The sequence below is a fragment of the Pelophylax lessonae genome (assembly GCF_965119305.1).
Source record: "Pelophylax lessonae genome assembly, chromosome: 1".
In the NCBI taxonomy this organism is placed as follows: domain Eukaryota; kingdom Metazoa; phylum Chordata; class Amphibia; order Anura; family Ranidae; genus Pelophylax; species Pelophylax lessonae.
The window spans coordinates 32,803,122-32,816,177 of NC_138768.1; the positions used below are offsets into that span (position 1 = coordinate 32,803,122).

Here is a 13,056-nt window from a genome sequence, read left to right on the forward strand (position 1 = left end):
AACTTTATTTCCTCTAAGCCCTTAACCCTCAGACCCCCAGAACCACTGGTCCAGGGTTGTGAGGAAGATGCCCTTGTCCTCATCAACATGGGAATAGAGTGCTTCATCAGGGGGGCCTCCTAAAGGTTCCAGGGTTTTACCTCCTTCTCCTCTAAAGCCTTTACCCTCAAACCCCCCACAACCACCGGGCCAGGGTTTTGGGGAAGAAGCCCTTGTCCTCATAAACATGGGAATAGAGTGCTTCATCAGGGAACCTCCTTAAGATTCCAGGGTTTTACCTTTATTTCCTCTAAGCCCTTAACCCTCAGACCCCCAGAACTACTGGTCCAGGGTTGTGAGGAAGAGGCCCTTGTCCTTATCAACATGGTAATAGAGTGCTTCATCAGTGGGGCCTCCTTAAGGTTCCAGGGTTTTACCTCCTTCTCCTCTAAAGCCTTTACCCTCAAACCCCCACAACCACTGGGCCAGGCTTGTGGGGAAGTGGCCCTTGTCCTCATCAACATAGGAAGAGATTGCTTCAAAGGGGGGGGGGGGGGCTGCTTAAGGTCTAATGTTGGTTCTGCACTGAGGAGGATATGACATAATATACAGGGCGTAGAATCCGCTTGTTGAGATGGACGAGGTTGTAGGGGGCTCGGCACTTACCCATCAAGCTCAGCAGTCTCAATGTACACCAGGCTGTTGGGTTCACTGCTGGACAGTAACAGCAAATCTGCCTGAAAACAAGAGAGCATTGAGATGCTGTACAGAGTGCTGGCTTAGAGATTGCTCTAAGCCCATTGACACATGATATTATAATTATGTTTAAATAAAAGGTAATGAAAGACATAAAAGAAAGATATTCAAAAACACGCTAGAATTTAGAATTCATATCCTGAATCCATAAAAATATTGTTTGATCATATTAGTAACGTGATTACGCATTATTGTTATTAGGATGGTCATGTGATATACAGTCATTGTTGTGGACAGTGTGGGGTTTAAGGGATGTATTAATAAAAAAAAAATATGTCATAGCATTTCACCAAGTGAAAGTGCATGTAAATTCGTTCTGTCCAAATGGGGTAAAAAAATAATGCTATTTCCTGTGGCGGTTGATTATTTTTCGTTGATTTAAAACAGAAAATGCCACATTTGGCCACTAGATGGCACTGCATTTTGGGAAATTCATAAAATACTTAGTGCCACCTAGTGGATACATGTAATATTTTCCATTTTAAATCAATGAAAAACATTTAACGAGTACATTTTTTCCATTCACACAGAAGGAATGTATGTGCACTTTCACTAGGTGAATTGCTATAAGGATTGTTTTATAAATACACCCCTAAGTGATACTTTGAATCTGAATTCTGGGCAAACAGATAAATACACAGATAACATATATATAAAGGAGCTATTTTTATTTGCCAAAAGATTGGTATTTCTGTTCACTCAGTTCTTAGATTTACACAGCTTTGCCACACAGTACAGCCTTGTTCACGCAGTACAGGAGACCTGATTTTTCTATGCTGCAGTTCAGTAACACTTACAAGTCTTGTCCTTCCCCAGCCTGTGATTGGACAATGAAAGGAGAAGCAGCAGACTGATGAGCTCACCTCTCTGTCACTCTGCTCTCTCCTCCTATCAGCATGCCCCCTGTTACTGCGGACCTACTATGAAAAATGGAAGGTCCATTTTTCTGATATCTCCCCCAGCACCACCAAAAACAACAATAATGTTAACAACAGTAACCAATGCTTTGAAAAAGATGCAGCTGGTTACTATAGGAAAGGGATATTTATCTACTATGGTTGTCATCCATTGCTCCATTCAGTGGCCCTAATGCAGTATTTTCCTGATCCACATTATCCTATGTACACTATCACTATCTAACATTCCTCCCGGTGAGAAAATATCCCTCATCTAACATTCGGCCTGGTGAGAAAATAGCCCTCATTCACACAGAATGAATGTACATGCAGTTTCACAGGAAGAATAGCTCTGCTGATTTTTTTTAAACTCCCTTATAGATAAAAGGCTAACCACTGCTGAGGTCATTGTTATTTCAAACTAGTAGCTGTCAGAATGGTCCCATGGCAGGGTATAGACAAGCAGCTCACCGTCACAAAGTTGTTGTTCTCTAATTTGATGATTTCGCCCACCTGGACATTCATCCATTTCTCGTTGTTGAACCTGTTAGGGGAACAGAAATCCGGGACATGACATTGGAGGGTGATCTATGTAACATCTGATAGAAGACAATAGGGACTGGTACAGGGAATCTGCAGGCTGAGTCTCTTATAGGGGTGTCCCACCTGTTGGAGTTGAGTCTCTTATAGGGGTGTCCCACCTGTCGGAGTTGAGTCTCTTATAGGGGTGTCCCACCTGTCGGAGTTGAGTTTCTTATAGGGGTGTCCCACCTGTCGGAATGGAGTCTCTTATAGGGGTGTCCCACCTGTCAGAGTTGAGTCTCTTATAGGGGTGTCCCACCTGTCAGAGTTGAGTCTCTTATAAGGGTGTCCCACCTGTCAGAGTTGAGTCTCTTATAAGGGTGTCCCACCTGTCGGAGTTGAGTCTCTTATAGGGGTGTCCCACCTGTCGGAGTTGAGTCTCTTATAGGGGTGTCCCACCTGTCGGAGTTGAGTCTCTTATAGGGGTGTCCCACCTGTCAGAGTTGAGTCTCTTATAGGGGTGTCCCACCTGTCAGAGTTGAGTCTCTTATAAGGGTGTCCCACCTGTCGGAGTTGAGTCTCTTATAGGGGTGTCCCACCTGTCAGAGTTGAGTCTCTTATAAGGGTGTCCCACCTGTCGGAGTTGAGTCTCTTATAGGGGTGTCCCACCTGTTGGAGTTGAGTCTCTTATAGGGGTGTCCCACCTGTCAGAGTTGAGTCTCTTATAAGGGTGTCCCATCTGTCAGAATTGAGTCTCTTATAGGGGTGTCCCACCTGTTTGAGTTAAGTCTCTTATAGGGGTGTCCCATCTGTCAGAGGTGTCCCATCCATCGGAGTTGAATCTCTTATAGGGGTGCCCCACCTGTCAGAGTTGAGTCTCTTATAAGGGTGTCCCACCTGTCGGAGTTGAGTCTCTTATAGGGGTGTCCCATCTGTCAGAATTGAGTCTCTTATAGGGGTGTCCCACCTGTCGGAGTTGAGTTTCTTATAGGGGTGTCCCATCTGTCGGAATGGAGTCTCTTATAGGGGTGTCCCACCTGTCAGAGTTGAGTCTCTTATAGGGGTGTCCCACCTGTCAGAGTTGAGTCTCTTATAGGGGTGTCCCACCTGTCGGAGTTGAGTCTTTTATAGGGGTGTCCCACCTGTCAGAGTTGAGTCTCTTATAAGGGTGTCCCATCTGTCAGAATTGAGTCTCTTGTAGGGGTGTCCCACCTGTCGGAGTTGAGTCTCTTATAGGGGTGTCCCACCTGTCAGAGTTGAGTCTCTTATAGGGGTGTCCCACCTGTCGGAGTTGAGTCTTTTATAGGGGTGTCCCACCTGTCAGAGTTGAGTCTCTTATAAGGGTGTCCCATCTGTCAGAATTGAGTCTCTTATAGGGGTGTCCCACCTGACGGAATTGAGTCTCTTATAGGGGTGTCCCACCTGTCAGAGTTGAGTCTCTAATAGGGGTGTCCCACCTGTCGGAGTGGAGTCTCTTATAGGGGTGTCCCACCTGTCAGAGTGGAGTCTCTTATAGGGGTGTCCCACCTGTCAGAGTTGAGTCTCTTATAGGGGTGTCCCACCTGTCGGAGTTGAGTCTCTTATAGGGGTGTCCCACCTGTCAGAGTTAAGTCTCTTATAGGGGTGTCCCACCTGTCAGAATTGAGTCTCTTATAGGGGTGTCCCACCTGTCGGAATTGAGTCTCTTATAGGGGTGTCCCACCTGTCAAAGTTGAGTCTCTTATAGGGGTGTCCCACCTGTCGGAGTTGAGTTTCTTATAGGGGTGTCCCACCTGTCGGAATGGAGTCTCTTATAGGGGTGTCCCACCTGTCAGAGTTGAGTCTCTTATAGGGGTGTCCCACCTGTCAGAGTTGAGTCTCTTATAAGGGTGTCCCACCTGTCAGAGTTGAGTCTCTTATAGGGGTGTCCCACCTGTCGGAGTTGAGTCTCTTATAGGGGTGTCCCACCTGTCGGAGTTGAGTCTCTTATAGGGGTGTCCCACCTGTCAGAGTTGAGTCTCTTATAGGGGTGTCCCACCTGTCAGAGTTGAGTCTCTTATAAGGGTGTCCCACCTGTCGGAGTTGAGTCTCTTATAGGGGTGTCCCACCTGTCAGAGTTGAGTCTCTTATAAGGGTGTCCCACCTGTCGGAGTTGAGTCTCTTATAGGGGTGTCCCACCTGTTGGAGTTGAGTCTCTTATAGGGGTGTCCCACCTGTCAGAGTTGAGTCTCTTATAAGGGTGTCCCATCTGTCAGAATTGAGTCTCTTATAGGGGTGTCCCACCTGTTGGAGTTAAGTCTCTTATAGGGGTGTCCCACCTGTCAGAGGTGTCCCATCCATCGGAGTTGAATCTCTTATAGGGGTGCCCCACCTGTCAGAGTTGAGTCTCTTATAAGGGTGTCCCACCTGTCGGAGTTGAGTCTCTTATAGGGGTGTCCCATCTGTCAGAATTGAGTCTCTTATAGGGGTGTCCCACCTGTCGGAGTTGAGTTTCTTATAGGGGTGTCCCACCTGTCGGAATGGAGTCTCTTATAGGGGTGTCCCACCTGTCAGAGTTGAGTCTCTTATAAGGGTGTCCCACCTGTCGGAGTTGAGTCTCTTATAGGGGTGTCCCACCTGTCAGAGTTGAGTCTCTTATAGGGGTGTCCCACCTGTCGGAGTTGAGTCTTTTATAGGGGTGTCCCACCTGTCAGAGTTGAGTCTCTTATAAGGGTGTCCCATCTGTCAGAATTGAGTCTCTTATAGGGGTGTCCCACCTGTCGGAATTGAGTCTCTTATAGGGGTGTCCCACCTGTCAGAGTTGAGTCTCTTATAGGGGTGTCCCACCTGTCGGAGTGGAGTCTCTTATAGGGGTGTCCCACCTGTCAGAGTGGAGTCTCTTATAGGGGTGTCCCACCTGTCAGAGTTGAGTCTCTTATAGGGGTGTCCCACCTGTCGGAGTTGAGTCTCTTATAGGGGTGTCCCACCTGTCGGAATTGAGTCTCTTATAGGGGTGTCCCACCTGTCAGAGTTAAGTCTCTTATAGGGGTGTCCCACCTGTCAGAATTGAGTCTCTTATAGGGGTGTCCCACCTGTCGGAATTGAGTCTCTTATAGGGGTGTCCCACCTGTCAAAGTTGAGTCTCTTATAGGGGTGTCCCACCTGTCAGAGTTGAGTCTCTTATAGGGGTGTCCCACCTGTCGGAGTTGAGTCTTTTATAGGGGTGTCCCACCTGTCAGAGTTGAGTCTCTTATAAGGGTGTCCCATCTGTCAGAATTGAGTCTCTTATAGGGGTGTCCCACCTGTCGGAATTGAGTCTCTTATAGGGGTGTCCCACCTGTCAGAGTTGAGTCTCTTATAGGGGTGTCCCACCTGTCGGAGTGGAGTCTCTTATAGGGGTGTCCCACCTGTCAGAGTGGAGTCTCTTATAGGGGTGTCCCACCTGTCAGAGTTGAGTCTCTTATAGGGGTGTCCCACCTGTCGGAGTTGAGTCTCTTATAGGGGTGTCCCACCTGTCGGAATTGAGTCTCTTATAGGGGTGTCCCACCTGTCAGAGTTAAGTCTCTTATAGGGGAGTCCCACCTGTCAGAATTGAGTCTCTTATAGGGGTGTCCCACCTGTCGGAATTGAGTCTCTTATAGGGGTGTCCCACCTGTCAAAGTTGAGTCTCTTATAGGGGTGTCCCACCTGTCGGAGTGGAGTCTCTTATAGGGGTGTCCCACCTGTCGGAGTTGAGTCTCTTATAGGGGTGTCCTACCTGTCGGAGTGCAGTCTCTTGTAGGGGTGTCCCACCTGTCAGAGTTAAGTCTCTTATAGGGGTGTCCCACCTGTCGGAGTTTACTCCATCTGAGCCTTGTGGTTCCCATCAGGAAATGTGAGAGCATATTTTATGTTAGAGGGATTATTCACACCTTTCTGGTGCATTACATTACATGCGCTAGCGCATTGCCGTTCTTTGTCGATGACAACTCAGCGCACCTCCAATGTACAATAACACACTGCCACGCGTTGTAGTGTGCTGCATTGGAAAACATGGCGCATGTCCCATTGTTTGTCCGCTCTTGTGCATTGGAAACCCATTAATTTGAATAGGCTGCCTCAACGCAATGCCTGGTAATGCACTCGCATCAATGCAACATTCCAAAAGCGACAGGTGTTAATGGGCCCTTAATGATCCAGAGGAACTGGTACTTCCGGAGCCACTGGAAGGGACAGGAAGCCTTACATGCCAGCCTCTGCACTTTATTACAGTCCTACACCATTCAGGACACTTGCAAGACCTCTTTTCTAGCTACTGGTGGGAGTCATGGTACAACTTATCCTCTACACCAGTGGTTGAAACAAGGTTCCGGTAAATTCTTCCAAAACCTTCCATGTCCCAACAGTAAAGAATCAGCTTGATACACAATAAAAGTATGATGATGCAAAGAACATGTTGTAATGCTAGAAGGCTCAGCATGGGGCTGAATGTAACTGAGCTGGGGGGGAGGGGTAGTTGTAGAGGGAGTTAGGGGACTCTGCAGCAGACTTAGTGGCCCTGTAGGAGGCGAGGTTTCTAAGGGAACTGGGGGAGCACTGGGAAAGGTTGAGGGGGCACTATGGGACACTGTTGAAGTTTAGGGACACTATGAAGGGCAGGAGGCTTTGTGGCATGTTGGGTTGGGGGGGGGGGGCACACTGTTGGATACCATGGGAGGTTGGGGTCACTATGAGGGACTAAAAACTCTGCAGCAGGCTGTGAGCACTGTGAAAGGTTAGGAGAGCACTGATGGACACTGTAGGAGGTTAGGGGACTATGGAGGGCTGGAGGCTCTGCAGCAGGCTGGGGGGCACTGTAGGAGGTTGGCAGCACTGTGTAGAATGAGGGCACTCAGGGGGCCTGGGGACCACTATGGAAGATTTGGGGCACTATGGGAGCAGGGAGGCACTGTGGGGGAGATGGAGGTTGTGGAGTGGGTTAAGGAATTCTGCAAAAGACTTGGTGGACTTGTAGGGATGATGCTGTGGGAGGTTGGGGGGCACTGTTGAACACTGGTGGAGGTTGGGGGCAATAAAAAGTGCACTGTAGGAGGCTAGGCAGGATTGTGATGACTGAGGGCTCTCAGGGGGCCTGGAAACCACTAGAGATTGGGGGGGGGGGTAATATGGGAGCTGGGAGGCACTTTGGGAGGTTAAGGGATCTGCAGCTGGCTGTAGACCCAAAGAAGGGAGGCCACAGCCCAGCAGTGGGCCATGATCTAGTGGTTGGGAACCCACAAAGACAAGACACAATGACAACTCAACAGAATACACAATGACAAGACAAAAAGACAACTCAACTGAAGATGCAATGACAACTCAACTAAAGACACAATGACAACTCAATTGAAGACATAATGACAAGACACGACATCTCAACTGAGGGCGCAACAACAACTCAACTGAAGGCGCAATGACAACTCAACTGAAGACGCAACGACAACTCAACTGAAGACACACTGACAACTCAACTGAAGACACACTGACAACTCAACTGAAGACACAATGACAAATCAACAGAAGACACAATGACAACACAACAGAAAACACAATGACAAGACACAATGACAACTCAATTGAAGACACATATCTCAACTGAGGCCACAACAACAACTTAACTGAAGATGCAATGACAACTTAACTGAAGACACAATGACAAACCAACTAAAGACACAATGACAACTCAACTGAAGATAACAATGACAAGACACAATGTCAACTCAACAGAAGACACAATGACTAGACGCAATGACTACTCAACTGAAGACGCAACGACAACTCAACTGAAGATACACTGACAACTCAACAGAAGACACAATGACAACACAACAGAAAACACAATGACAAGACACAATGACAGCTCAATTGAAGACACAATGATATCTCAACTGAGGCCGCAACAACAACTCAACTGAAGATGCAACAACAACTTAACTGAAGACGCAACGACAACTCAACTAAAGACGCAACAACAACTCAACTGAAGACACAATGGCAAACCAACTGAAGACAACAATGACAAGACACAATGTCAACTCAACAGAAGACACAATGACAACTCATCTGAAGACGCAATGACAACTCAACTGAAGACGCAATGACAACTCAACTGAAGACGCAATGACAAGACACAATGACAACTCAACAGAAAACACAATGACAACTCAGAGCCCACAGGTCTGCACAGATCACAGTATGATATTTGCTAAAGAAGATTTGCCAAATGCAGTCAGTGTACATTGGTCAACCTACAGTCACTTACCCTCCTTTGCTGAGCACCTGAACTGTGCGATTGTTGACCTGATTGTCACTTTTATGCCGATACTGCAAGAAAAGAAATATAAAATGCTAAGATTTACATGGATACAAGTTCCATTTGGTATAGCAATTAGCTAAATCATTGAGTATTTGGCCCTGACAATTTCTCAGGAGGTCAAAGAAAATAATGCTGATTGAATATAAATGCAGGATCCTTTTACGGAATAAAGATCTCTAAATTAATTAAAATGTAATAATAACTTTAAAGGGCCTATTAAAAATGATGTGCAATGGCAACATTTCTTCTAGATTGTAAGCTCTAACGAGCCGGGCCCTCTAGTTCCTCCTGTTTTGAATTGTATTGTAACTGTATTGTCTTCCCTCACATTGTAAAGCGCTGCGCAAACTGTTGGCGCTATATAAATCTTGTATAATAATAAATAATAAGAAGATAATTTCCCTTCACTTCCTGTCCTGGATACAAAACAGCGAGCTCTGAAACGTGTCGTGTCATCCACAGTCTCCGGTGACGTCACGCAGCGTGCGCTGCGTTCCAACGTGGTCCTCGGCATTCACCCTCACCCGGAAGACGGAGGATTCTCAGCACAGCGTCCACCCGTCCATCCAACCAGGAGTAGGTGTTCCATCCTCCAGGACCCCTGTGACTACTACCATCTCTTGACACACCACCGGAGCCTACAAGCCCTACTATATCTCCATCTAGTGAGTTGTTACTAATTTGTGATTTAAGCTTTAATGAATGCTGCACTTAGAGGCGCTCTGTCTTCTTCTTTTGTATGTATCCACAGCGCCGGCTTCACTTTGTTTACGGAGCTTGCCCTAAAAGCAGCACTCATCATCATATATTGACATATTGATTTTCATCTGTTGGACTCCTTTATTGGACTTTTTATGGACTCTAAATTTATTTATTCTTTCATTATTGCCAGCTATTAGTCCAACATTTGTCCCTTCCCTCATCACCTTTTATGCTATGTATTTATTATAGTTACAGCCACTATCCCATCTAGCCTATGCCAGAGCGCTTGCTTTCTTTCTTGTTTATTTAAGACTTAGTCTTTCTTCAGTGAAATCCAGACAACCCCAAACAGAGCACATTTTACAGAGGGGATACCACTGGAAATTATGTCCTTCATTGGGGTACCTCAGTCTCCACTGGGGTCTCATACGAGATATTTCCCTTCACGTCCTGATCTAGATACACAACAGGAAGTGGGAGAAAATCTCCAAAAAGTGAGAATATCCACCAGAATTTATGTCCCCATTGAGATATCTTTGCCCCTATAACCCCACTTTGTCCCAATAGGAGAGATTTTTCTGCATTTCCTAACCTGAATATACAACTGGAAGTCAGGGGGAAATCTCCAAAAAGTAAGAAGATCCACCAGAAGTCATGTCTCCGTTAAGAGATTCCCTCCCCACCATTGTGTCCTCAAAGGGATTTCCCTTCTCTTCTTGACTTAGTTACGAAACAGGAAGTTGGGGGAAGTCTCGAAAAGTTGAGGGAGATTCCACTGGAAACTTTTCTCCCCATTAAGAGATTCTCCCCCCCCCCCCACTCACCCCACTGTGGCCTCATAGGAAAGATTCCCCCTCACTTTCTGACCTGGGTACACAACAGGAAGTCAGGGGGAAATCTCCAAAAAGTGGGAAGATCCACCAGAAGTCATGTCCCTGTTAAGAGATTCCCTCCCCACCATTGTGTCCCCAAAGGGATTTCCCTTCTCTTCTTGACTTAGTTACGAAACAGGAAGTTGGGGGAAGTCTCGAAAAGTTGAGGGAGATTCCACTGGAAACTTGTCCCCCCATTAAGAGATTCTCCCCCCCCCCCCCCCCACTCACCCCACTGTGGCCTCATAGGAAAGATTCCCCCTCACTTTCTGACCTGGGTACACAACAGGAAGTCAGGGGGAAATCTCCAAAAAGTGGGAAGATCCACCAGAAGTCATGTCCCTGTTAAGAGATTCCCTCCCCACCATTGTGTCCCCAAAGGGATTTCCCTTCTCTTCTTGACCTAGTTTCGAAACAGGAAGTTGAGGGAAATCTCGAAAAGTTGAGGGAGATTCCACTGGAAGCCATGCCCCCATTAAGAGATTCTCCCCCACCCACCCCACTGTGGCCTCATAGGAAAGATTCCCCCTCACTTTCTCACCTGGGTACACAACTGGAAGTCAGGGGGAAATCTCCAAAAAGTGAGAAGATCCACCAAAAGTCATGTCTCCATTAAGAGATTCCCTCCCCACCATTGTGTCCTCAAAGGGATTTCCCTTCTCTTCTTGACTTAGTTACGAAACAGGAAGTTGGGGAAAGTCTAGAAAAGTTGAGGGAGATTCCACTGGAAGCCATGCCCCCATTAAGAAATTCTCCCCCACCCACCCCACTGTGACCTCATAGGAAAGATTCCCCCTCACTTTCTGACCTGGGTACACAACTGGAAGTCAGGGGGAAATCTCCAAAAAGTGAGAAGATCCACCAGAAGTCATGTCTCCCTTATAGCATTCCCTTCCCACCACTGTGTCCTCAAAGGGGGAAATCTCCAAAAAGTGAGAGAGATCCCACCAGAAATAGTGTCCCCAGTAAGAGATCCCCCTGCTGTGTCCTCAAAGGATTGTTTTTCCTTTGCTTTCAGTCCTATTTACAAAACAGGAAGTCAGGGAAATCTCCAAAAGTTGTTGGAGATCTCATTAGAAGTCATGTCCCCAATGAGAGATTACCCCCGCCCAGGGCCGGTGCTACACTATTTTACACCCTAGGCAAGACCAGCTACTTGCGCCCCCCCCCCCCCCCAATAAATGAAAAGGGAAGGGGTTAAAAACTCCTCTATGTCATATCCAGTGACTCTGATCTGATGGTTCCTCCATGTAATGCTGTCATACCCAGGGACCCCCATATTCCTCTGTGTCACACCTGGGGACCCTGATGTCCCCCTATATCACACCCAGGGACCCTAATGTTTTTCCATGTCATATCCTGGGACCCCAATATTCCTCCATGTCATGCTGTCATACCCACTGACCCCGATTTTCCACCATGTCACACCCAGGGACCCCCGTGTTCCTCCATGTCATACTGTCATACTCAGTGACCCCAATGTTCCTCTATGGCACACCAGGAGCCCCTGATGTTCCTCCGTGTCACACCTGGGGACCCTGATGTTCTTCCATGTCACACCTGTGGACCTCAATCCCCCATGGCACACCCAGGGATCCCAATTCCTCCATGCACACCTGGTGACCCCAAACCCCTGTTACACTCGTGACCCCTGTCCCCCATGTCGCACCCTGATTCTCTTTCACACCAGGGATCCTCCATGTCACACCTAGGGACCCTGATCCCCTGTTCTAGGGACACTCACTGGGCAGTATGAAGAGAGTGGCCCGCACTATGCCCTCCTTGACCATAATCCTGCTGATTCCTTCTTCCAGGATGCTCCTCTCCTGGACCACAGTGCTCACCACAGCTCCAACCGGCTCCTGGTGGAGGGAGAAGCAGCAGTCAGAGAGCTCCACACATCCTTCATCACCAACCTCCTCAGACCATTCCGGTGTCTCTTCTGCTCCAGTAAATGTGCCGCCCTCCAGTGCTGAGCTCAGGTTCAGCTCTCCTCCGCTCCCTGTTTAATACCGACCCAGGGATATGAATGGCTGCCCACCAGCTCAGTGTAGAGAGTTACATCCTACCCAGGGTTTATGCCACTCAGCTCCAGACAAAGAGGATCATCATGCAGGCAGCACTCCGGTGGGCTCCCTTCCTCATGGATGCGCCCCTAGGTGGCAATGCGCCCTAGGCGGCTGCCTAGTTTGCCTAGTGGAAGCACCGGCTCTGCCCCCGCCCATCCCACTGTGACCTCATAGGAAAGATTTCCTTCACTTTCTGACCTGGATACACAACAGGAAGTCAGAGGGAAATCTCCAAAAAGAGAGGGAGGTCCCACCTGATGTCATGTCCCAATTCAGAGATTCCTACCCACTGCATACACTCCTTTTCCAATGACCGCAGTTAAATTTGGCAACATTTCCCATAAGTTTCTATAACAGTTGCAATGGTCACTAGGACAAATAAAAACCTTACAGGGGCCATAACCCTTCCAAACTCCATCCAAAACCAGAATAGACAAAGTTTTGGCTGGAGTCATACTTTAAACCTGTAAGTAAGAGCTATACGTTACCCTAATACAGTCCGTATGCTTCACCCTGCTATAATCTGGGGTCTAAGGGGGGAGTCTCTTACATAGTCATCTGTGGCATCTTTCACGGCAGACACAGCTAGCACCAGTACCAGAGGGACCACCGTAGTGAACCAGGACAAGGAGGAGACTTGTGGAATGAGCTGAAAAAAAAAAAGGAATATAAGTTAATGTAGAGATCTGAGACACCATGATGACTCCAGCAATACCTATTCACAGCCTGTAGGTGGTGACAAATGCCAATGTAACTTAACAGACCTAGACTAGTGGGATTTGTGCATGTTTTTGTCTTTCTTTAAAGTGGAACTTCCCTCCCCCAATCAACATTGATTATTTGTAATCCTCATGTTGCTAGCATTGGTCAATAGATAGGAAAGTATATCATAATTACTTTTTTTTTTTTTTTATTACATTTTTTCAGTTACTTCCTGGTTTCTTGCCTAGGCAAATAATGTCATACAT

General features: G+C 47.3%; 1 protein-coding gene across 1 annotated transcript in view; it reads right to left on the reverse strand.

Moving 5' to 3' along the window:
* LOC309554636 (phospholipid-transporting ATPase ID-like) overlaps positions 1–13,056 on the reverse strand; it is a 194,272-nt gene that overhangs the window by 61,480 nt on the left and 119,736 nt on the right. The window contains exons 5-8 of the mRNA XM_082256354.1: positions 12,639–12,737; positions 8,392–8,453; positions 2,103–2,175; positions 646–716 (exon numbers count right to left, since the gene is read on the reverse strand). Of these exons, the coding sequence (XP_082112480.1) occupies positions 646–716; positions 2,103–2,175; positions 8,392–8,453; positions 12,639–12,737 (305 nt within the window). The remainder of the gene's footprint in view (positions 1–645; positions 717–2,102; positions 2,176–8,391; positions 8,454–12,638; positions 12,738–13,056) is intronic.